The sequence below is a fragment of the Phasianus colchicus genome, chromosome Z (genome assembly GCF_987193195.1).
Source record: "Phasianus colchicus chromosome Z, bPhaCol1.hap1.1, whole genome shotgun sequence".
NCBI classification, from domain to species: domain Eukaryota; kingdom Metazoa; phylum Chordata; class Aves; order Galliformes; family Phasianidae; genus Phasianus; species Phasianus colchicus.
In genome coordinates this window covers 32,823,472-32,847,878 of record NC_143476.1, presented here as the reverse complement: position 1 = coordinate 32,847,878, position 24,407 = coordinate 32,823,472, and the positions used below count along the sequence as shown (strand labels likewise).

At 37.4% G+C, this 24,407-nt stretch overlaps 1 protein-coding gene across 3 annotated transcripts in view; it reads left to right on the top strand.

The window, feature by feature from the left end:
• VCAN (versican) overlaps window positions 1-24,407 on the top strand; it is a 107,876-nt gene that overhangs the window by 70,458 nt on the left and 13,011 nt on the right. For all 3 annotated transcript variants that reach the window (XM_090132665.1, XM_090132664.1, XM_031609527.2), the window contains exons 8-12: window positions 834-6,353; window positions 8,396-8,509; window positions 10,458-10,571; window positions 18,280-18,438; window positions 19,154-19,236. In XM_090132665.1, coding sequence (XP_089988791.1) covers window positions 834-6,353; window positions 8,396-8,509; window positions 10,458-10,571; window positions 18,280-18,438; window positions 19,154-19,236 — 5,990 coding nt within the window. The remainder of the gene's footprint in view (window positions 1-833; window positions 6,354-8,395; window positions 8,510-10,457; window positions 10,572-18,279; window positions 18,439-19,153; window positions 19,237-24,407) is intronic.

Genomic DNA, 24,407 nt, shown 5'->3' with positions numbered 1-24,407 from the left:
GTGCCAGTGGACTTTATGATCATAAGTCTTAGGGTAATTCATGAGGGCTTCTATAGATAAAACGGTGTCTACATAGAACTTCTTTCTTCCTTTTTATCTGCTTGGCTACCTAGACAGAAGACGAGAGGTCTGTAGTCTGTAAGATCGTGCAAATCTTTTGAAGTGAGTATTAAACAGAAAAAAAATAACTGGGTTTTACTCGTATTACTGTCTGAATGATGACTGATTTTTGAATCTGGTATATTTTCATGTTATTTATTAAATAATTTAGAATGGCAAATTGCAGCGACTTTGTAAAGTGAGACTATTTGCTAACCAAGGATCCGAGTGTAAAGAATAGAGCACATGGTGTGGTTTTCGTGGTGTTACTAGTAATATGAGTTACTCTGTACTGAAGATAAATGGAGCTATAAAGGTATGTTCTTTATGTCCTATTTTAACTTACATTTGACTTTGTTTAGCTTTCTCTAAGATCAGTTTTAGCGAAGGTTAGCTAAAATCACTAATCAGCACAAGCATTTGTTGCAGGTTGGAACCAGAGTCTTGTGGTCTAAAAATAGTTCTCGTCTCTCCTATATAACACAGGAAAGGTTACTCTGGTGTGGACAGCATCACATAAGCAGTGAACTCAATATTCAGAGGGTCTGAGTAGAAAGTAAAATACTGTGCCAGCATTTAACATAGTGTGAGTGGAAGAATATACTGAATTTGCTGTTTGAATTTGCTGTTGTTCTTTTCTTGCTCTAGAGGATTGTTCATACTTCATGTGTCTGCAATAATGCACAACCATGACTGTTACTTAGGGATTATGAAAAGCTCTTTTTTTTTTGCAGATCATCCGGTGAATGAGTTTTTGGATCTGTTCAGTCGCCACATTCTTCCTCATGCAATAGATGAGCCCCATACTGATGCAGAATCATCTCAGACTGAACCCTGTACTTCAGAATCTGTGCAGGATTCATCTGAATATATAATATTGGATCCTTTCTTTCCAAACTTTATGGACTTTGAAGAGGAGGAAGAAGACTGTGAAAATACTACTGATGTTACAACTCCTCCAGCTTTGCAATTCATCAATGGAAAGCAACAGGTGACAAGTGCACCTAAAAGCACAAAAGCTGAGGAAGCAAGAAGTGATCAAATTGAAAGTGTTGCACATTCAAAAAATGTAACCTTTTCACAAGTCAATGAAACAAACACCTATGTAATATCTGAAAGTGAAGCTTCTGGTACAATGCAGCCAAGCAAAGCTGGAGAAGTAATGGGGGCATTTGAAGTCACACAACCGACAGCAGATGTTGCAATGTTAGAACCAGTATATAGTGGTGAGTCAGAAGTTACCACAACAGACAAATATTTAGAGATTACTTCTATGAATGAGCAGTCACCACAAAAAAATAAGGAGACTGTAATGTGGCATGGATCTGAGGAGAGTTCTACCAAAGACACAAAAAACTTGCTTTTGATTGCTAGTGAATCTTCTGGTGACGGCTCCACTGAATCTGATTTGTCTAAGTTTGTGTTCACAGAAGTTGTGACAATGTCAAGTCATGAAGATAATGAAAAAATTTCTGGTACAACTTCTGTTCCTAGTGTCATTTCTGTGGAAAGTTCCGCAGTAACTGCTGCTCCAAGTGCAGGTTTTGATACTGCTACTGTAGGCATAGCTGTGAAAGACTTTATTCCAAAAGATGGGACCACCACTCCTGGAAATTACTATAAATCAACTATTAAACTTGATGCAGAGTACCCTTTTGAAAGCAACCTGGAAGCAACAACTCATGCAACAAAGCCTGAGATGAGTGCTTCTTCTTTTATAGTTCTAGAAGGTTCTGGAGATGTAGAAGAGAACAGCACTTCAGCTTCAGCCACAACAGAAACAGCAGTTGCAGAAACACTTTCAGTGCAAGAGATTTCTTTGGGTTCTGGCACAGTACTGCCAACAGAAATTTCTGTAACCATTTCAGAAATCACCTCTGCTTTGCCTGGAGGAGGAAGAAATCTTTATTCTACTTTTGATCAAAGTTCTGAAGAAACTGTTTCCACCAATTTTGTATCTGATTTAATTATGGAGCAAGTAGTTGGCAGCTCTGTTGCAACTGAAAAAAAAGTTGAAGATGAAAAAGAATTACAGACTACTGTTTATTCAAGTCAGGAAATTTCAGCCACTGCTGCAAAGGGAAAATCTGAACTGGATGAGCTTGGAAGCACTACTAATGAAGTCAGAACTGTAAGTCAGGAACAGATCCCTCTCAGGAAAACAGTACCAGTAACAGGTACCATGCATTCTGAAATCAAAAAGGTTACCACCACTCCTTTCTTGAGAGAGAAGAAACTTTTTATAAATGAAGGATCAGCTGAAGAACCAGCAGACTTATTTTCAGGGAGTCCCACAAGAAAAGTGGTAAGTACTGACTCCCCTTTTACTGATTCAGGTTCTGGAGACATAGATGTTATCACTGAGTCTGCTGCTTTGACTTCAGTTCCATCAAGGTCTATCATGGAAACAGTAAAACATGAAGGAAATATTTATGTCATCAATGTTTCACTGAGGAATGCCACAACAGAATATGAAGAGCACATAGGAAGAAGTGAACCAGCAACATCAGTTTCAAGTACTGGTTCAGATGGCTTAACAAAGGAATCTGAAGTAGCAATTCAGATATCTGAGAATGTCTTTACTACAGAAAACCAAGGAGAACAAACACAAGAAGCAGAACCAACTTACACAGCTCCTTCTGACATCAAATCAAGACTTGGTTCTAGAAGAGAGGTAACATCTCATGTTGCACCAGTAATTAGTACAAAGGATTTACAAACAGCTGAAGTCACATCATCTCCAGAATCAGTTGTTAATAACAGCACTCTTGACACCATGGTGACATATGATAGCATAAAAGCAGTAACTGAGTCTACAGAAAGCAAAAAGGGAAAAGGTGGCTTTTCAACTGTTTCTTTGGGTAAAATTTTAATGATTGAGCATGGCTCTGGAGAAGAACTCAAAGCTGACAGCAGCACCACAAAACTAATGTCTAATGGACCTACAGAAAAAGTGCTTGAAAGCCATTTTTCACTTTTCACTGATCAGGGCTCTGGAGAAGCAGAAACTTTAACTGAATCATTTACAAAAACATCAATTTCACCCACTGGGAAATCAGAACCACAAGAGCAGTATGACAGAAAAGCTGTCAGCATGCCATCTACTGTGGTTCATGCCTTCACTGCTGAACCTAATGAGCTAGTCACAAGTACTGAACATGACATCACCATTTTGCGAACTGTAACGGATACAAAAATGGAAGAGAAAACAGCTAATGATCTGACAGAGACATCTTTTGCCACAAATCTTCCTGTGTCAGAAGATGTGCACTCATGGGAAGACAGGCTAAGGGAAACTTCAACAAAAGCAATAGAATCTTCTGGAGAAGCAATGGAGGATCCATTCTTCAGAAGTACACAGGCTAACCATGAACATGTGGAATTTTTAAATGCTCCTACTATCAGACCATATTCAGAAGAAAATAAAGTAGAAGCTGAATCTGGTGAAAAAATTTTGTTGCCATTTAATAATGACAGAGTTACTGAGTCTGCAATAATTGAAAGGAAATACTTCAGTTCTCCTGTTACAGGTACAGAGCAAGAAGAGAAGTTGGTACAAAATATTTTTCCTACTGAAGATATTCCCAGATTAGTCCTGACACCTGAAGAAGAAAAACCGACAAACAATGAGGTCATCAGTGATCCATTATTTTCAGGACAAGGATCAGGAGATGAGTTTACTGTTATTCCTTCAGTAGAGTCATTGGTTGTCAAAGAAACCACAAATATTTTAAGTGCTCAGTCTTTTCATCCTGCAAGTGTAGGACCCAAACTTTCCACTGATCAGACACAAGTCTTTGAAAGTGGAAGCACTCAATCAAATGCTGAAATTAATGGAGAAATTAGAACTACTGCAGCAGAGCTGCTGACAGAAACTGCATACTCAATGGCCACCAGTTCCCCAGCTTTAGGAGAAGAGAGTTCCAATCACTCCAACTCTAAAGACAAAGAGATAACACATTATTTTGTTGTGATTGAAGAACCTTTCAATAAGGAAATGGACCACAAGAGGGGAGAAAATGATACAAACAGTCCAATAGCTACTCCTGGAGATGTTTCTCATGAGGAATCTTCACATATGCTGGCTACAGATGACATAACTCCTGTTTCTGTAATATTGAGTGAAACTCCTTATCTTGAAACCGGAAAATCTCTTGCAACCTCAGCAACAAAAATGCCAAGCAGAGTATTTCCTGAAAGTTCTGGAGAGGGATCTGGTTGGGATGGTGTTTCAGATTCATTTCCCCCTGATACATTTACTCATGTGACAGTACCTCCTGTGACAGAAGTCGAAGTAACTGCTTCATCTCAGGTTCCTAGCGAGGTTTATCCTAAAGTTATGACAACAGATGCACCAGGAGATGGATCACAGACTGTGATCACAGAATTAGCTTCTCTTTTTACAGAAGAAAAAGAGATTGTGACAAATCAAACTGCTGCTGATCCAAAGACAGCTACATCAGAAGAGCTGACAAGTGATACTGGGATGTCACTGGATATTATTCCAGTGGTTGATGATAGAAGACAAGTTACACTGAATTTTTCTGTTTATGGTGATATTACACTAATTGAAGAACGACTTCAAATCCCATCAGAAAAAACAACTATTATAGACATGGATCACTCCAAGTCAATGCCTGAAGATATAATAAGTGTGCAGACAATGCCAAATCTTGCTGTACAGTCAACGTATGGCAGTGATGATAGCATGAAAGCTGAAGAGGACAAGTATGATTCAACACTTAATTTTTCTATAATCAAAGAGAATACATCTACATCTGGTGATAATCTTTCTTTGATTCCTTCCATTCAGCCAAGTAGTGAATCAGTAACAACTGGACATGGACCAAAATTAGTAGACAAGGATTTAGGTTCAGGGTATGCCATGGAGTTTGCAACAGAAGCTCTCACAACTACCATACTCAATGAATTGGGAATTTTCCTTCCAACAGTACCCGCTCTGGTAAGTCCCCATATGCCTCATGACTCTGAAGAATCTGAGTTCGAGGCTAAACATGTTGGAAGGACAAGCACAGCAGATGATGTGCATGAGCCTTATACTTCAGCAAACAACCAAATAATAACAGATCAAAGCGAAACAATGTCTGTTATTGGATTTTCTGGAATGGGCCAAGAAGAATCAGGTGATAAAAAGCCTGTGGTTCCTTCCCTCACATCAGATTTAACTGTAGAGACAGAAAAGGCTTTGACAACTGACACATTTGATGTAAGTATGGCCACCACGCAGAGTACGTCCCAACATGCAACTCTGTCATCTAGCAGTACTGAAGAAAAGCATTCTACAGTATATGTACAAACAAAATCAATGTCAGCAGCAGAGTATGAAGAAACAGACTCAGTGAGTTTAAGTTCTGTATCTCAAAATCCTAAATCCTCACCAACTGTTCGGTTAGTTAACGGAGTATCTGAATATCCTGAGGTAGTCATTCCAAGTACATCATCTGCAAAGGATTCAGATCACTCTGATCACTCATCAGATGGAACTTTCAAAGAGGTTAGTTCTGATATTGCAGCAACTTATAAACCACCCACGACAGACCTAGATACAACAGAGTCTTCTCTGCAAGAGTTTTCTCCTGAGCCTGAATCAGAAACCATAACTACTGAGAGTACTCCTCATTTTAATAAACTTGTAACACAGAAGTCAGAAGAGACAGAATCTTCTGTGAATGATCTGATTATTGAGGAAAATGCTACTATTTCTGGAGATTCTCCATCAATACCTGACTACCCTACTGCTTTTCTGAATTTTGGAGAAAGAACAAGCACAGATGTTCCAAAACTTAGCACAATAGAAGTTGAATTTTCTTCAGAGAGAGTGAAAAATCCCAGTCAAGAAAGTGATAGGAGTACTGAGAGAGAGAGACCAACGCTTTCATCCACACCTGCTTCAGATTCACCCAACAGTATAGAAGTTGGAGTATTTAAACCTGACCAGGAAACAGTTACAATGCTAACTTCATCTTTAGAGCCTTTGGATAGAAGCTTGGAAACACAGTCAGCTTTGCTTGGTCGACAGGAGACTACAACAATTTCTTCTAACATTGCAACAAACAATGCAGCCCCTGGAAATAATCCTTATTCAAATGAACAGTCAACAATAAGCTCTGAGGAGCTAAATACTATTGAACTTGTAACTTCATCATTTTCCCTTCCGGAAGTCACTAATGGATCAGATTTCCTGATTGGCACAAGTATGGGTTCGGTTGAAGGCACAGCAGTGCAAATTCCAGGTAACTTCCACATATGATCACTGTTATATATTCTTGTTGTGATATTTGTAAATGAGTATCTTAACTCTGATAAGAGGTATGGCAATGAAATACAACAGAACTCATGAGCCTCAAGCCTTGAAATCAGCATGATGGTAAACTCTACTGTGACAAAGTGAACTGAGTGTTTGCATCGTGAAACCCTGGATCAGACTTGAGCTGCCCAGCAAGTTCTAAAAGTCAGGATGATAACACTGATTGTGGTAGAGAATTCAGCTGTGATTATTCATTTTTCCAGTTTTCTATGAAGATATATATAGTTATTTTATCTGGTAGCTGTTCTGTGTTTTCATGATGATAGCACTTGTACAGCTGGTTTACAGGTAGAATTTTCTAATAATACTTTTCAGAGCAGATCTAGGTGCATTTTAAGTACTGAAATTTTCTATTAAAAATATATTTTCTTAATCTACAAGGTAATTTTCCAAGAAAAAACCTGAGACTTCATGAATTCATTTTATCCGTAGCTTACCTGGTTAATAAAGCGTCTATCGTTCATAAATTATAAATATTCTTGTTAGATATAATTTGCTACAATATTCTGGTTTACAGTAATGGTTATTAGGTACCATTTAATCAAATACAGAGATGGTGCAGGTAGGATCTTTATGAGAAGTGTAAATAACTTCAATTTATTTTATCTAGATATAGCTTAAGAAAGAAAAAGGCAAGTTTAGAATTATAGCTTTCTTTTGTATATCTTCAGATAATCCAGATAGCTATGAATTTGAACATGTTTACTAGAAAATTATCTGTAGATGAACACATGCACAGTAAAAATAGGTGCTTAACATAGGTCTGCTTTTTGGATTTATACATAAGCAGTCCCAAAAGAACTCTATTTTAAAATTTTGAAATTTTGAAAAACTCTAGAGCAAGAGTCTGCCCACTTACTTACATGCCCGAACTTATGAAGGCAGGATTTTCTCCTGGAGGCTTTAAACAGAACTTAGTTACCTCCATTGAGTAGACAGGGAATTTGGTACCTTAAGAATACCGCTTCTGTAAAAGTTTTACTTGAAAGGGTAAAACAGATGTTATCTTTTATTTTGTAAAGAGTAGCCAAACCACTTTGGGAAAATGTAACCAAAATATAAAGTTTTCTCATGTCTTTGAATCAACTTAGATTACAAAACTCTTACCCATTTTGTAAGTTAGGTCTTTATTCTTGTATCCCAAAAGGGTTGTCTTAATGATTTTCCTCTAACTCTGAGAAGTGGATATGAATGGTTGTCTAGTGAATTTTTGTGTGAATGATTGCTCCTAGGCATTAAATCAATTGCAAATACCTAGGTATTTAAATTCAATTGAAATACACATCACTAGAAGTCATCTCCGCAAGAAAAATCTATTTAAATGATAACTCCCATAAAACCTGAGGATTTCACAGCAGGTAAGCTTTTATCTTAATGTTTAGTTCAGCTACAAATGTACTCAGTACCTTTATTTGTATTCTTGAAGTGTGACTTAGGGAAAGGTGAGAAATGTGCATGAATGAAAACATATATTCAAAGAAATAAGAATCTGTGTGCACTGATTTTTTGAATATAATGAAATGAAACATCAACAGGCAGCCAGTATATTCAAGAGATATATGTTCTGTGTACCCAGTCATTCTACATAAACTAACCCTGTTCAAAAAAAGCAAAAGCATTTTCCATTCATTTTGCTTATGTTTAACTATTTTCAGCTATAATTAATTGTCGTGTCATGCTGACTAAATCCTCAGTAGAGCATTGTGACTGCCAAATGTAGTACAGATTCTGAAAATTATGCTGGTTCATAGTAAATGCCATGTAATTTTTAAAGTTGTAAATAGTGATGCCTGAAAATACTATTATACAAAAGTATCTTAATATTCTATCTTGTTATTGTAGTTTCTGTAACAATAGTAGGTCTTGCAATATCAATACAAAAATGAAGAAAGATTTATTTTTCCAAAAATTCGGAAAGATATCAGCTCTTTGAGACCACAGAGTAAATTTTATTTTTCTACTTAACAGGACAAGATCCATGCAAAAGTAATCCCTGCCTTAATGGTGGTACCTGCTATCCACGTGGTTCATTTTACATCTGTACATGTTTGCCAGGTTTCAGTGGTGAGCAGTGTGAATTAGGTAAGTTGATGCCATCAAGATACTGAATTGTCTACAGATTAATTTAAGTATAAAGTTTTCATACATGAGATTTGCAAAAGTAGGGGTTTGGTTTTTTTTTAAGTTGAAGAAAACATGGACATGTGAAAATATTCTGCAGCCTTACTTAAGAAGAGAACACAAATAGTTCCTCTGTCCCCTTTTCTCTCTGCCTGTAGAGTGCACAAACATGTGCACACACAAGTGTAAGTGAATTATAACTGAATCACCAAGAAGGATAAACATTAAGTTCCTAAATACATCAAGTAAAGTCAGTTTATTCAGGATAATTCCTTAAAAGCATTGTGTAATTATATTTAAGGGTGGTAAAATATCCTTGATCCAAATGTAACCACTGAATATTTTCAAGGAAATTTTCAATGGTTTACAGGCTGGTTCGGCCTGGTTCCGTGACTAGCAGGGCGGAGGGATCCGCAGATCCGTTCCTCCAGAAAAAGGGAACAGGGGACCCCAAAATAATTAGAAACAGCAGCAACGATCTGAGGAAAAACAAACTAATTTACTAATTATAGTGTCAGAATGCAAGATAACATACTATAATACAATATAATTAAAATTGAAGCTAATAAATCAAGTATAATGAGAGAGAGAATGTCCAAAAGGGGGATAGGCCTCACCACAACACTGAGGTGAGATGCGCAGTCCAGTTGAGCAGCAGGGAGAAAAGGGCAGAGAGCCGACAAAAAGCAGGTGAAGAAGAGCACATGAGGTGACCTTGCCAGGAGTTGTATCTCGAGACTCTGTGACCGCAAAGTCCCCTGGGGAATGTAGTTCTTTTTCTCTTCCAGGCAGGTACCCAGAATTTGAGCATTAACAGTTTAACTCCCAGTGCCCCACGTGATGATATGATGTAGAATACCGAAAACCAAAAATCACAAAACCATGACAGAAATTTTAAGTACGACCATAATCAGATGCATTTCTGGTAAAGCTTAGTGTTATAGTAACTCTTTTAGCAGAGGACCTCTTCAAGCTGCTTGTGACACCTGGATTTCTGTGCTATGAACGTGGGTTGAGAAACTCACCCATACAGTTCAGGATAAACAGTTTTTCCTTTCAAACCAACAAGCCAAATTATGATGAAACTAACAGTTTGGCTATTTCGTATACAACTTTTGCACGAGTTTTATCTTTGGAAAAGTTTTTAATTTAATTCCCTGATCAATACCAATGAATATGGAAGAAAAAACCCTTGTGCAATATTGCTAAAATGAATTCCACTTACAATATACTGGGGAGAAAAAAAACCAAAGATTGATATCATTGCAGAACAATTGTCATGACTACTATGGTTTCATTTGTTTTCTGCAGGAAGATAGATGATTAAAAAAAACCTTAGCCAGTGTTTTTCCTAGCTTACATTGATGAAATTCATAGTTCATGGGTTGTTGCTGCTAGAAGTCACATTTTAGATACTGCATCTTAGGTCTTTCTCTTTGTCAAAGAATCCCCTGGTTACCAGCCAGAGATCAGAGATTATATATTTTTTTCCATTCATTTGAGATTTCTGAAGATATTTGAGGTCTCCAGTATTTGAGGAGAATTTTTTCTGTGATGGTCACAAATCCAAGCAAAATTCTCTACTGATAATGGTCCTGCTGAGCAAGATAACTTCTCTCTCAGCTACACAGTGCAGCGCTGAATATTTAGAAATTAAAGCAGGAGTGCAGGACTCTGTGGATCAATAAAGTCACATTTCCTGAGGAAACTTCTTGCTTTCTGGATGAAGAGAAAGAAAATGTATATGAAATCAGCTATCATGCAAATAAAACGACTCTCTTGGATCTTTCACAATACTTCATTTTTCTGGTGTGAACTTGTCCTAGTAATAATTATGAATAAGGCTGAAGAACATTTCCCTCCTGATAGCTGAGTGAATTATAAAAACATTTTTATCTGTATGTTGTAGATATTGATGAATGCCAGTCTAACCCATGCCGCAATGGAGCCACATGTATAGATGGCCTCAATAGCTTTACTTGCCTGTGTCTACCAAGCTATGTCGGTGCTCTCTGTGAACAAGGTAGGATATACTTTTAAATCTAGAATGACTTAAGTTATGTATATGTGGCTGTGAAAGAGAAAAAATACTGTCATCTTTTCCATGAGAACTTAAGTGAGTTGAAGAGCCGGAAGCCATGCTTATGTACATTTCTTCTTAATCATAACATTGGAAAAGACCTTAAAGATTGTCAAGTCCAACCATGACCTAACCATACTACCCTAACCCTAACAACCCACCACTAAATCATGGCCCGGAGCACCACATCCAAATGGTTTTTAAACACATCCATGGATGGTGACTCAGCCACCTCCCTGGAGAGTTGCTTAACAACCCTTTCTGTAAAAAAGCGTTTCCCCATATCTAACCTAAACTTACCCTGTTGCATCTTGAGGCCATTTCCCCTCATCACCAGTGAGAAGAGATTGGTCCCTCTCTCGCTGAAAGCACCTTTCAGATACTGGTGAAAAGAGAGCAGTAAGGTCTTCCCTTAGCCTCTTCTTCCACAGACTGAACAGCCACAGTTCCTTCAGTTTCTCCTCATAGGACATATTTTCCAAGCCCTTCACAAGCCTTGTTGCCCTTCTTCGGACCTACTCCAGCATCTTATTGTCCCTTCTGTACTGAGGTGCCCAAAACTGAACACGGTGCTTGAGGTGAGGCCTCATCAGTGCCGAGTACAGGGGCAGGATTACTTCCCTTTTCCTGCTCACCACACCATTCATGACACAAGCCAGGATGCCATTGGCATTCTCGGCCACCTGGGCACACTGCTGGTTCATATTCAGCCAACTATCCATTCTTGTTAAACTCAGAAGTTTACCCTTTCATTCTTTTTCCTCTCCTCTCACATTGTTATGTTACATAGCTATCTTCATTATGAAGAGTAGTATGTCTTTGTTTTGCTTTGTTTTGTTGTTGTTGTTATTTTTGTTATTGTTATTTTCCAAACAGTGGAGAAACCTAAAACTTCTTTTAGAAAGATGAGTCATACCGGCAGATAGCTAAGACACTTCCAGCTTTATACATCTATCTGTTTCCATTTAAATACTCTTTCTGGAATAGCTAGATTACGCTAGCTTCTTCTGGAAGATAAAGGATTGAAGAAACTATTAAGATTTATGGGAAATCGTAACAATGCGATGGGGTTACATTTTTTTAGTCTGAACAAAATTTGAGTATGTTAGACTTCCATTTGTAGAGCTCCTGATTTGTAGAGCTGAAGGCTCTTTGTTTAGCATTACATCTACACCATCTTTCTCAGATAGATGGGAGCAAACACTATCCACATGCTTGACCAATCAAATTTCATACTATTGCTGTACTGAATGTTAACTGAAACTGGGATATCCAAGGCAAGCACCCCCTGTTCAGATTGGCTTGCAGACACAAAATCAGGTTATTTCACCACTGTTGGGATGCCTTTGGGACAATGAGCTGAACAAAATTTTACTGTCTTCTGAACTTTTGTTTTAAAAGAATGAGTGTGTGAAGATATATCACAACACATCACTTCAAACAGCTGTCACTGGAAAGTAGGAAATATCCCACTCAGTAGACTAGATTATATATCAATCCTCTGGGGACCATAACATTGACATCTTCCCAGACCTTTCTAGATTGATTCATTTGGTATTATTTTAGGACAAGAATGTTGCAGGACCACAATTACAAGTAAGTTTTAAAATTTTCTGAATGGGACAATTGAAATGAGATCAAACATCTGATTTCCTGTAACTGTTAGAACATTGCCTGCAAGAAATGCTGCTGTATTTAAGAGAAATACCCATGCTGCAAGATATTTACTTAGTGCGTAGACATAGGAGTGCAATAGGGGTAGCAAAATCTGTTCTGTCAGTAAAATTAATGAAGACATCTCTATAGGAAAAAGAAAAGGGACCTTAAAATGTACTTTTTGAAGCTTATAAGAATATCTTTTTCTTCAGCTGAGTAGTTTCATTCACAGGTAAATGAACTGGATCTTTGGATTTGTGTAATTAATGCTATGTCTGAACCCTTCGACGCGCTGCCTATTTTCAGGCTTGTTTCTCATCTTCAGTGAGTGAAAGGCAGTTTGAAAACTCTTCCAGTTCAACCTATAGAGATGTTTCTTAGAGTTTAAACCTCTTAAAGCTGACTGGCTCCAGGACTTTTCACTGTTCAGTTTTTTCAGTAGTCTGCCTAACCTTGTGAAAGGAGTTCTGAATTTGCTCTTAAAACTTGCAAGTTGTCAGTATTCTCACAACAAAAGAGAAGTGTTTTTGCTCCTCTCCTCCTACCTTTAATTTCAGCAAATGCTCCGAGTACTATGGTAGCTTTCAGCTGGTTTTTATGACCAACCTGAGAGTGCATTTTAGGTGGTTAATGGAAACATTTCCTAGTTTGTCAATCAGAACCAGAGCCCTGCTCACTCAGCTTTGGAATTTAAATTTCCTCCGCTTAAAGTCCTGCAGTGGTTTGAGACTTGGGAAAATTGTTCTGTGCCAAATTTCCACTCCACCAGACAAAATAAAACTGTGTTGGCAATTGAGATGCAGTTGTCTGGCAAGCAGGCTTTATTTCAAGGCACCAGTCCTGACCTCACTAGATTTAAAGACCAGCCAGAACAACAGAATATGTACCTCAGTGCCACAGGAAAGGTGGAGTTGTGCACACTAAGATTATATTTCATTACTTTCTCTTTTTTTTCTGCAGTATATACTATTCATTTTAGAGAGCCTCAGAAAAAATGAAGTTGAAGGGCTTTCTTAGACATGGTGCTGAGTATTCAAAATATGATGGAAGTGAGAGGAAGCAATGAATACACATTGCTTCTGAAAATGAAATTCAAAATGAGACTTTTTTAGGATAGTGGATTTCCAGCTGACATAAAGTCCCACAGTTTTAAGCATGTGCCATCATTAAGAAATGTGACATGGGGATAAAACCAGGAGCTCCAGTAGGTGGTGGAAGCTGAGGAGCCTTCAGGGTGATCTAACTCAGGGTGAAAGAAGTCGATTCTGAGAACTAGTGAGCTGTAACTGGCTCTCTGACAGACATTTTTCTTGCCAGGTGGAAGCAGTTCAGCAGACAATCCAAGCCCGGGAACTTCTTCCTGAAGAGAGCTAAAGTTGTCTGATGTTAGAAATAGAGCAACTGAGGGTGTTTCCTTTTTAAACTAGATTTGTAGGTCAGCATGCCAGCATTACTTCTGAATCAGACTAGATCAAAGTGGAGTGGAGGACCTCTGCTAGAAAATATTCTCTTTTTCCATCACATGCATGTTTCAAAGCACAGCATGCCATTTGCTGACATTTGCATGTCATTTCCTAAATGCAGAAATATCCAGAAAAGGTTTTTCAAAGGATGACTGCAGACTGAAGTAGACCTCGGTATGAGCCTTATCCCAGGGGAGCCAGTGGTCATTGCCTTGGCATCCTTCTGTGGAAAGCCCTTCTGAGAACTTCCAGCATCTGCATAAATGAGGTCAGAGCTCAGAACATCCCAGTTCCACTGTCCAGAGTGTTGCTTCACACACTCCATGGCTGAGAAAGAAGGAGGGGGGACAGCTGGCTATCTTGCACACAGTTTGTGGAATGAATGCCAGAGAAGGTGTGCAGTGCGGTATATCAATGTATGCAACTGTTGATTCATTATTTAGTTGCCCATATTTAGGATGAGGAGAACCATATTTCATGGTTACATCAGAAACAACAGAAAGGTAGGGAATTACAATTTGGGCTGCAGCATCAAGAATAACTGGGTAGATGAGCATGCATTTCTACCTTCCTTTTTCTACCATTCCTTGAATGGCTTGAGTTATCTTTGCTTTTTGTTGCCCCCTCTCCCTTGTTATTCTCCCTGGTATCTACCTGCTTTAAGGCATGTTGTTTGCATTTTAGACTCAAAGTTTGGTTTTCTCCACTGCTAGGATCCCTGCAGGTGCACCTAGCTAAGTCTATTTACCAAATGCAGCTGCATGTTTGGCCCTGTGTGTTGAAATGATAACTGTGTGTTTGTTGCTGGACATGCCTTCTTGGGATAGTATAGCCAGCTGGTCTGTATTCCAGGTTCTGAAAGCAAAACAGCTTTTTTCTTTATAATTGTATCTATCAGGAACAATGTGTTGTTTTTTTTTTTTTAGTAACATTATTCATACATAAATTCTTTGTTGAAATGCTTGTGATTACCTCTGTCTCATTTGATTCACTTTGTTCCCAGAACTTGGTAGGCAGGGATGGAAGTATTTGAGAAAGACTCATCTGCAGAGATACTTTCTGAAAACAGATGGTCTCTAGCTGATGTCTTGCAGCTGAGAAAGGGCTATTTTGAATATTTAGAAATGGCTCCTCTTCAAGACCTGTGAGCTAATGGGCCCAATACATTTGTTAGATACCTTAAAACTGACAGTCACAGATAAAATTCACAGCTGAGTAAGACTCTCTTTATGTTCTAATACCTGTTTTTCAGTCTTTTATTTACTTTATGCCTCTCATGAAATTTATTTAAAGACAAAGGATGTACTGTCAGCAGTGCATTTCAGCTGTTGAAAATCTACTTATCATGCCAGTCTGCTTATTAAATCAACAGAGAAATATTCTTTTATTTAATGCAGTCCTTAGAGATGTTGTTTCATGTATACAATTGCAGTTACAAAGAGCAGAAGCTGTGTGGGTGTCTCCTTGCACACATCACTGAAGCCTGTAAATTGTAATAAATCCTGAGGCTTACTCAAACAACTTTTAAAATACCAGCACGCAGTTTGTCAGTCTTTCCATCATATTTTGGAGCAAGGTTGCAGAAAGCTGTGATTACAACCCAGAATAAGTATATAAGTATATAATGAAAATGGAGTATTGTTATTCAGTAGTTCCGCCCATCTACTCTGCTCTCATGGGTGATGGGGTCAGAGAGTTACAACCAACTTCAATTCAACTTTCCTGTTTTGTGGAAAGCATTAAAGGGCATTAAAACCTACACGCCTACAGAATATTTACCTCTGTGTCACTCTTTCAGCTTTACTAATGTAGTAAGATACATATATGTCAATATATCTGTGTGTCTGGATGGATGGATGGATGGATATATGCATGTGTACATGTGCCTACACACACACAGATAGTCAGGGCAAATCAATGCTTGTTTCATTTCTCTATAATAGAGATGAAAACAGTTTTATTTGCAGTTTTATTTTCATCCTCCAGCCCCCTGATTCATCATCTCTTAATTTCTTTTTCCACTCTTTTTTTCACTCTGTTTATTTTTCAGCTTTCACTCCTGTCTCTTTTCTTTTGGGCTACAAGCAGGTGCAGGAGAAGTAATTCAACTGTTCTTGGAAAACATTTGGTATAGGAGGGAGGAATTGTCTGTGCAGCATGGGTGCTTGCGTGTGAGATCTAAGTATGTATGTTGCCGTTTGCTGTTCAGTGCCTTAAGGGGAGAATTTCTGGAACATACAATTTATGCTCAGGCCATTTACATCTCATTCTTTGAGCCTGATCTTTTAGTCTTTCTGCTTCAAGACTCCTTATCTCCCATTCAACCTTTCTGCAGACCTTCTCTCAAACTGTGAAGCTCCTCCTGTGCTGGAGCCAGACTAGCACAGCCCTGATCTGCTCTCCAGCCACAGTGTTCTCAACATGCAACACTGCGTTGTTGTTATCTGGCTTCTTTCCTGTGGGACAAGGTTGTCCCTGAACAAGATGAATAATAAAAGCTGAAGTGCCTTCGGAGAATACAGCACTGTTAGTCAGCTTTGTGCGGTTAAACAAATGTTCAGGGGAGCCAAACGCAGACTAAACTTTGAAATGGCCTAGATCCCAGAGATTACAGCCTGCACCTCCTATAGAATGCAAAGCAGAAAATACCAAAAACTAACAAATTGGTAGTATAGATTACATTCCTTTTTCATATCTGGTATTAGTCAAAGCACAATCAGCTTTCTGTGCTTAACTTGTTGAAAACAGAAAAGAGATAACAAGTGTAAGCTGGGTAATGCCTTCATATTCAGTATATCTGTACTTATGACCTAAAACAAGATTTTGATATAAGACATGTAAGAAAATAATTGCTTTGTTATTTCTGTTGCCAGGAGCTGACAGGGAGAGCCTCTGAAGTTGTATGTTTGCACATATCCATTCCTATATTTAAAAGTTTAGTTTTTCTCTCAGAAGATTAAAAAAGGCAACAAAACTTCCAAAAAATTGATACACTCATGCAGTGTGAGCAGCATCTTCCTTCTGTGAATTAAGAATCACCATTCTGTTGTGAATTTGTTTTCCCAAAACTGACTCTCAGCTGGTAGCAGCTCAAACTTGGGAAATATCATAGTTAAATAATATGCAGACATATGTCATTGGCATATTCTATAGTATTTGGCTTTTTCCTGAAGAAGTGCAAAGAGTCCTTCAGGCCAGAGAATCTTATTAACAATTATCTATATTACCTATTGAAATTAAGAGATCAGATTCATACCCACAATGCATATATAACACTGGAAAGGCTAGATGGTTGCTTTCAGATAAAGCTTTGTTTGGTCATTGATACAAAATCTTCTGGGAAGTCACAAATTCCTGTTTGGAGATGAAACAAAAGCTTTTGTTTCTGTTATCATCATGCAACTGAGGCTATTCAGAGTGAGCAGCATGTGCTTAGTTTGCTGGAACCAGCTATAGTCATAACACGCTATAACCTTGTGCCATCAAAAAGTGTCCTTTTTGGTGCCACTTTATCCACCACTGCTCAAAATAATCCTGAGATTTCTCTGAAGTTTTTCCAATTCCTCTATAAGGCTCTCTCAATGACAGGTTCTTCCCATTATCAAGCACAGATCAGACTAATCCAGGCATCATATTTGTTATTGCGTATCTTATTAATGCTGATTTATGTCTGTGATTCATTCCTACAGTGCAGAAGCACTTGGGATGGAAATCTTGTTCCTTACCATCTATTCTGATTGCATTTGCCTAACCTTGACAAAATAATTTATCAAATCCACAGATTGTTCTGAGGATCATGTTTATTTCTCTTCATATAAAAGGAAATACTGGCTGATATGAACTTTTGTCTATTACATATTCTTATCAGCACCATCCCTTGTACGAGCACTGGCATTGTACATTAGTTTGTATTTCAGCTTTATAGCCTTCTTTTGAAACTGATGCCTAAATTATTATGCCTCATTATTAATTATTAGTTTATCAAGGAAGATGTGTTTTTGTGAAGGATTTGGAGAAGTAAAATCAGAAAGATAATACTGCAACTTTGCATCTGTGGACTGAACAATAATAAGAACTTTCCTGTATGATTATTTTCCATTATTATAATTCAGTGCAGTCATTCACAGAACTATTTGCCCTTACAAATAAAAATCCTAGTCCTCACATACAGACTCAGAAAGTTCAGATGATATACAGACTAACTGCAGTGTAGCACAAAGGCATTTCATTCACCCTGGGTAATGGAGTAAAAATGTCCTTGTGGAATTGTCTGGGTACAGCATAACTCGATCTGCAGGTCAGAGTTACCAGTTACGGCTATATTCCTTACATAAATAATATACTGCTTACACTGAAGTGGGTAGACAAAACAGATTGAATGAGTACTCATGGATGAGTGCTCATTGCTTGTGTTCATACCACTTTACAGGTGGTGGATATCTTCATCTTTTGCTTGCAAAAAATCCATCCATGTGAAACATATTTATATTTCACACCCAATATCAGAATTGTGGTTTGTTTATTTGTCACAGACACAGAGACTTGTGATTATGGTTGGCACAAGTTCCAAGGACAGTGCTACAAATACTTTGCCCACCGACGTACCTGGGATACGGCTGAGAGAGAATGCCGCCTACAGGGGGCCCACTTGACAAGCATTTTATCCCATGAGGAACAAGTCTTTGTGAACCGTACGTACTGTTATCATCTCTCTAAACAAGTGCAGGATTCACAGCATATCCTCCTGTTTGTTCAGAGTTTGCATTTCCATGTTAAAATGCACTAAGAGTGTTTAAAAGATGCACTTCATTTTCAGTAAACTGGTGTTTACTTCTACCGTGTGATGTCCTTACCTCTACTAAGTTATGATTTGTTACGAAGAATATTTTCATTTTTTGAGGAAGTGAATGAGACACAGACTTTTGGCATTGAAAATAATGAAACTTTTTTTCTGGTGGCTTTACATTTCTTGTTCAAATAACATGAATGCCACCATATTGGATAGGCATAATGGTTCCTGTGTCCAAATGCTTCATAATCTGGACTTTGGTCACAGTCTACAACCTAAATAAAACTTTAAAAATGTAGACTTAAATACATGCTTTCTTTTGGTGTGGTTTCCTGATATGTGCTCTGATAGGAAACAAATCTGTTTTCTTTGGGCGATGTAGACAGGAGAGAAGAGGAAGATTGTTTAAAAATGTTAGGTGAGAATCTGTTTTTTTTATAGATATCTCGAATTAAAATAAAAAAAGTTGTAAATAGTTGTTTGCATAGGTATTAGAAGAATCTTAAGAACAGGATGTCTGATTCATTCTGAGAAAATTCTTTTAATTTTCTTTGATGAAATCACTGCCATTTATGGGAAAGTTAATAAAAATATCCTGCTGGTTCTTTTCCCATTAGGTATTGGGCATGACTACCAGTGGATTGGCCTCAATGACAAGATGTTTGAGCGTGATTTCCGTTGGACTGATGGTAGCCCACTGGTAAGATGCCTTTAAAATGAAATCATTCACTCAGCTTTTTGTGGTAGAATATCAAGTTCCCACCAGAACTGAGAGAAGCTGCATGAAAACATTAAGTCACTGAATATGCACTCAAGCAAACAACCAGCACACCATCTTGTTTTGAGATAGTTCTATTTTGTGGTGTAGTTCTAAAATCTTATTTCTTCTTATTTTACATGCTGGATTCCCAGACATATAGCAATTCACCTCTCTTCCTTACATATACAGAGCAGAATGGTTTGGGGTTTTTTTGTTTTTTTTGGGGGGGGGAGGTGAGGGTATGGCATACAAACCCTTATATTGGCTGGATCTTTGAGAATGCATGAAAGAGCTTCTCAGGTTTTCTTGGAGGCTGTCCTAATCTGTGTGGCAGTTGTGCACCTAGGCTGGGGAAGCACCATCCTGAGATGGTTCAGGAGGCCTTTAATTGATTATCTGTCCATAAACTCTTAAGTTGCTGTTGATACGACTTGTTACCTTAAAACAAAAAGGAAAATCGGCAGAAAGAGAGGGAAAACACTTTCTGCTCACCTTTAGCTAACCTAGATCGAAGAGAGCTGCTCAGTACAGGAAATGGTGTAACTTTTTCCACCAGAACAGAAGGGATAGTTGTATTAATGCTGTTTAATACCCACTGAATAACATTATGTGTATATATATGTATATTTGTACATGTATATATGTTTATATGTATATATGTATGTGTATACACAGACACACACGTGTATATATAAAGAAGTGGTTTGATTTTTATTTCCTTTCCAGTTGTGAATTCTTCTTAAAGAAAGCATCTGGACTTCAGGTCACATGTGCACACAATTACACGTGTATTTTACTGCATTCTGTGTGTCTACGGCTTATGTAGACAGACACCTGGAACAGAGCAGGCTTCACTTATTGCCATTTCATGTACATAGCCAAAGGTTTAAAGTTCTCTAAAATGACTTACAAATTAGCCATTTCTTGGGGAATCTACCATGTGTGGGAGGTGAAAATATGGGGAAAAAAGAAGGAAGATCATAAGTTTTCTTGTGCACTTGGTTGCTTGGTGACTCTGGTCAAACCGATGTGCCCGTTTGTGCTTGGAGCCACATAATTTTTCAGGACGTGAGTGGAGGAGCTTCTTTTCATCACTTTCTCTTACCTCTCCTCACGTATTTTTGGGAGCAAAGGATGGACCATAGCCTCAAACTTCATTCATGCTAGATGAGTTAATTCTGTGTCTCTTAATGTGGCCACTCATACCTTGCTAACAGCAACAGGCATCCACTGAGGATGGTTTAACTTTGATATTACTATTTTCTATTGCTAGTGATTTGTTACTTCCCTATTAATTAACAGAAATAATGACATAATCAACAGTATTCATTAAATGTAATTCCCTGATCTTCACCTAAAATTCCAATGAATTTCAATACTATAGTTAAAAAATCTACATCATTTATGTATTTGCAGCTGAAAAGCAGTCATGATAGTATTAATTTACTGTCTTAAAAATAAGCATTATTTCTTAAAAACTCATATTCTATTATGAATTTCTGAGTAGAGGTTGTTGCATATATTAAAACTTTTATATGTCAGAGTGCATCTGTAATTTGGCTGTTTTTATTTATGTAGCCCAGCTCCTCTCCAAGAGAATATTTTCTATCCAGAATTCTATTCAAGACTTCTAACTTAGTAGAGAATTCGCCGAATTTGCTGGGTATTCCCCTGACATAAAAGAGTTTCCCTACTATCAAAATCACAAAAATAACATGAACTCCTAGATAGTGCGTATAAAAGCAGTTCGCATTCATCTTTATTTTGATACTTTTTTGTATACTAGATAATAGCTTAGCTTAATTTGAAAATCATGCTTACATGATTTCTAAGTTTTTGAGTTAAAAAAAAAAGTTGTGATATTTAGTAGATTTAAAAAAAAAAGAGTAAATAAATAACACTACCAACAGCAAGACACATTATAGATTAACTTATTGGCCCACTGCTGCAACTGACCTAGTTCTGCCCAGATTAAATAGCTGTGATAAGTGTTTATACAAAAAATTACGATTTGTCTTTCATTTGAGTTTTCTTTCTGAGCCAAATTAGAGGAGACATACCTCCACTTACAGCTGGAACTGAGAATCACTGAATGACAGACTTTACCATTGGTCAGTATGAAATAAGGCTTGGATTATTTTGTTACACTTCTTCTGTGGACATAAGGAACCCACAACTCAAATATTCATTATGTTGAAAGGAAGTTTTACCGGGTGTTTGCATACTGTTCATTAACAATGTCTAGAAAAAGGATCAAATGCTTTTTTAACATTTGCACCTACAGAATATTTCAACCAATGAATTCAGTTGAAGGACATCAGTCATTTTTTTAATGTTTTCAGCTCAAAACCATGCCATGTGTTTTTCCAGAATTTTTAAACTGAAACTAAATGCCAGCCACTTTTATTTATGATCATCGGACAAAAGCACATATATGAATTCCTTATTGAAAACCAGCAAACGTATATCCAAATGCACTGTGCATCATTTCCATCTATAGTGCGCTCCTGAATACACACGTATACCTTAGCTACTTTTTGTGGGCTTCATAGTCATATCCAGCATTGGCTTTAAATCTTGTGCTACTTTAACTCCATGAGCTCCCAAAATACTGTTTTTTTTTTTTTTTTTTCCTGCATAGCCTATCTCATACAATCATATGAGATGAGTGTTGAAATGCTGCAGCTATAGGACTAGAGAATGATGAGTTTTTCTTTATCATTAGTCTAGTAATGTGAGAAGGCTTAGATTCTCTGATGTGGTTGTGGAAATTTCCCCTCCCTAATGAATCAATGGATAACAGTTTTGCCGATCAACTAAGAAAGGGCCTTTAAGTTTTCTATGAGATCAGTTCATGCCACTTCAGTCAGATGGGAGATTTGTTTTATATTCCAGGGAGAATAAGACCAAGGCTTTTAAAGGATGAACATATATAATTAAGCTTCTTACTGGGAAAACATAACTGAAGCTAGGGTAGCAGAACAGGTTCATGGTCATTGAAAACAGGGGCAATTATTTAGGTATCTAATAATCAACTAACTATTGTCAGACACTTTCAGTATCTTAGCATTCTTGTAATTCCCTATAGAAAGTGTTGACAGTCAACAGTTCGTCAAAAACAGTAGCAGTCCATAAAGCCCACCTATTCCTACACTTATTTTTCATGCGTTAACTGGAATTTATATCTAACTTGCAAAAATAATACCAGTAAGCATGTTTTGGAATAAATGAAGAGCAATCCTGTAAAAGCACTGTCTGATTCTCAGAGTTACTCAGGACACAAAGATGTTACTGTTTTCAGTAATGAAGCATGTCCAATCAAATTCAATGAGAAAGCAAGTAGTAGTGTTTATAACATCAGAAACATTAAAACTGTTTTTCAGTCCACAGGACATTTTTCAATGTCTATGTTGCTGAATATATTTGTTTGACTGTACTGACATTACACACTGAAAACATCACGATGTTTTCTTTAAGGAGGACTGTTAAGGCAAGGAACATTTTCTTAACAAAATAGAAACATACATAGTCATAATTCATTGTATTGTGAGGCTCTGTTTCTGCAAAGACTTTGATGTACCTCACTGAATCATTTGGTACATATTTATGTATGTGCTTTTAGTGAATTTTGGCAGGTTTTAGGTCTTAGTTGGAAGGTAGCTTATAATGTTAAACTGCTCAGCAGTTTTATTTCTTTTAGGCAAAATAGCACAGTGTTACGCACTGATTTAGTTGTCTAAATAAAATCTTACTATTTCCTTGTAAAAACACCTGTTAACATGCTGTTCCCACTACATCTGAAACACATGCTGGGCTTGAAAACTGCAAAATAACATGAATAATGTAGCTAGGTAATATGTTTTATACCCTATAGTTCAGTTGGTAGTCTAGACTTTACTTTCCTATAAACAGATTACTTTCTAGGTAACTGATATTACATTATATGGGATTTTATTAGCCAGGCCATATTTTATTTGTATTTGTCTATTTTTTTTTATAACTCTTCTATTAGACAGATTGTAAGCTACTTAGATGACGTCACTTAGTCATCTAAGTATAGATCTATAGTGCACATCATCAAAGGAGTTTCTGGGCTAAGCTGAGGGTATCCTGCTCAAAATGTAAACCAAAATGAACTGTGATTTCAGTAAACTGTGGAAGCTATTGCTTAGTTGTTGTAGTTGTTAATTTGTTATAATAGTTGCACTATATCAGTATGGCAGTAAGCAATCTTTTATCATCTTCAATATGTTCTTGATCCATTTCTCATGGAAAGAAAGAATTTTCCAACTTTTCCAGTGGCTGAGAAAGGTGGATTTGTGTTCTGAAGCTGACTGCTACATAAAAGCACTTTAGCACTCTTTCCTCTGTTTCAGTGTTCCCAAGGTGGTGATTGCCACTGTGAGTGCAACACAAAATGTTAATGTTCTTTCAGGAAACCAAAAGCTAGGCTTGTGGTGCAAGTTCAGCTTTCACCACAATGATTGCAGAAAGTTAGTGGCCATGGCTGCAGATCTGGAACATTGCTAGCACATAAGATAACCTGGGCCACTAAGAAGGAAAACTGGGCCTACCTAGACCTGCCTGCCTAGATCCCAGCATCCAAACATCTAACCTTAAAGGTGATGGCACTGAGGCGAACTCAGAGCACTTACAGTATCCCACTATTCCTAAGGCTTTATTATTCATTTCTTCCTCAAAATCCAGCAAATTTCTGCTCAGGACATTTCAGATATGATTGCATTGACAGGTGGAAGAGGCAGAAGGAAATAATAGAATGTTACAGAGCATACAGTGTTGTTTGCTCTGCTTTCTCTTTCACAGTGTGCTTATGTGCTCTTGGTATTTGATGTTGAAAAGCCTTAGTCTTACTCCAATTCATAGTTTACAAGGGAATCAAAATACACATATAAGAGTTTATTTACATAAAAGTTTACAGAATTAAAATTATTTCTTGCACTTTTCTGTAATTTTTTCCTCTGACATTTCTGTGATAGTGAACATCTTTTATGTTCAATCATGGATAAATTTTATGCCACATACATTGTAATCTTGAAGCAACAAAAACAAATAACTTTTGGAAAGTCATGTGATACAGAAGGAGGTAAGGC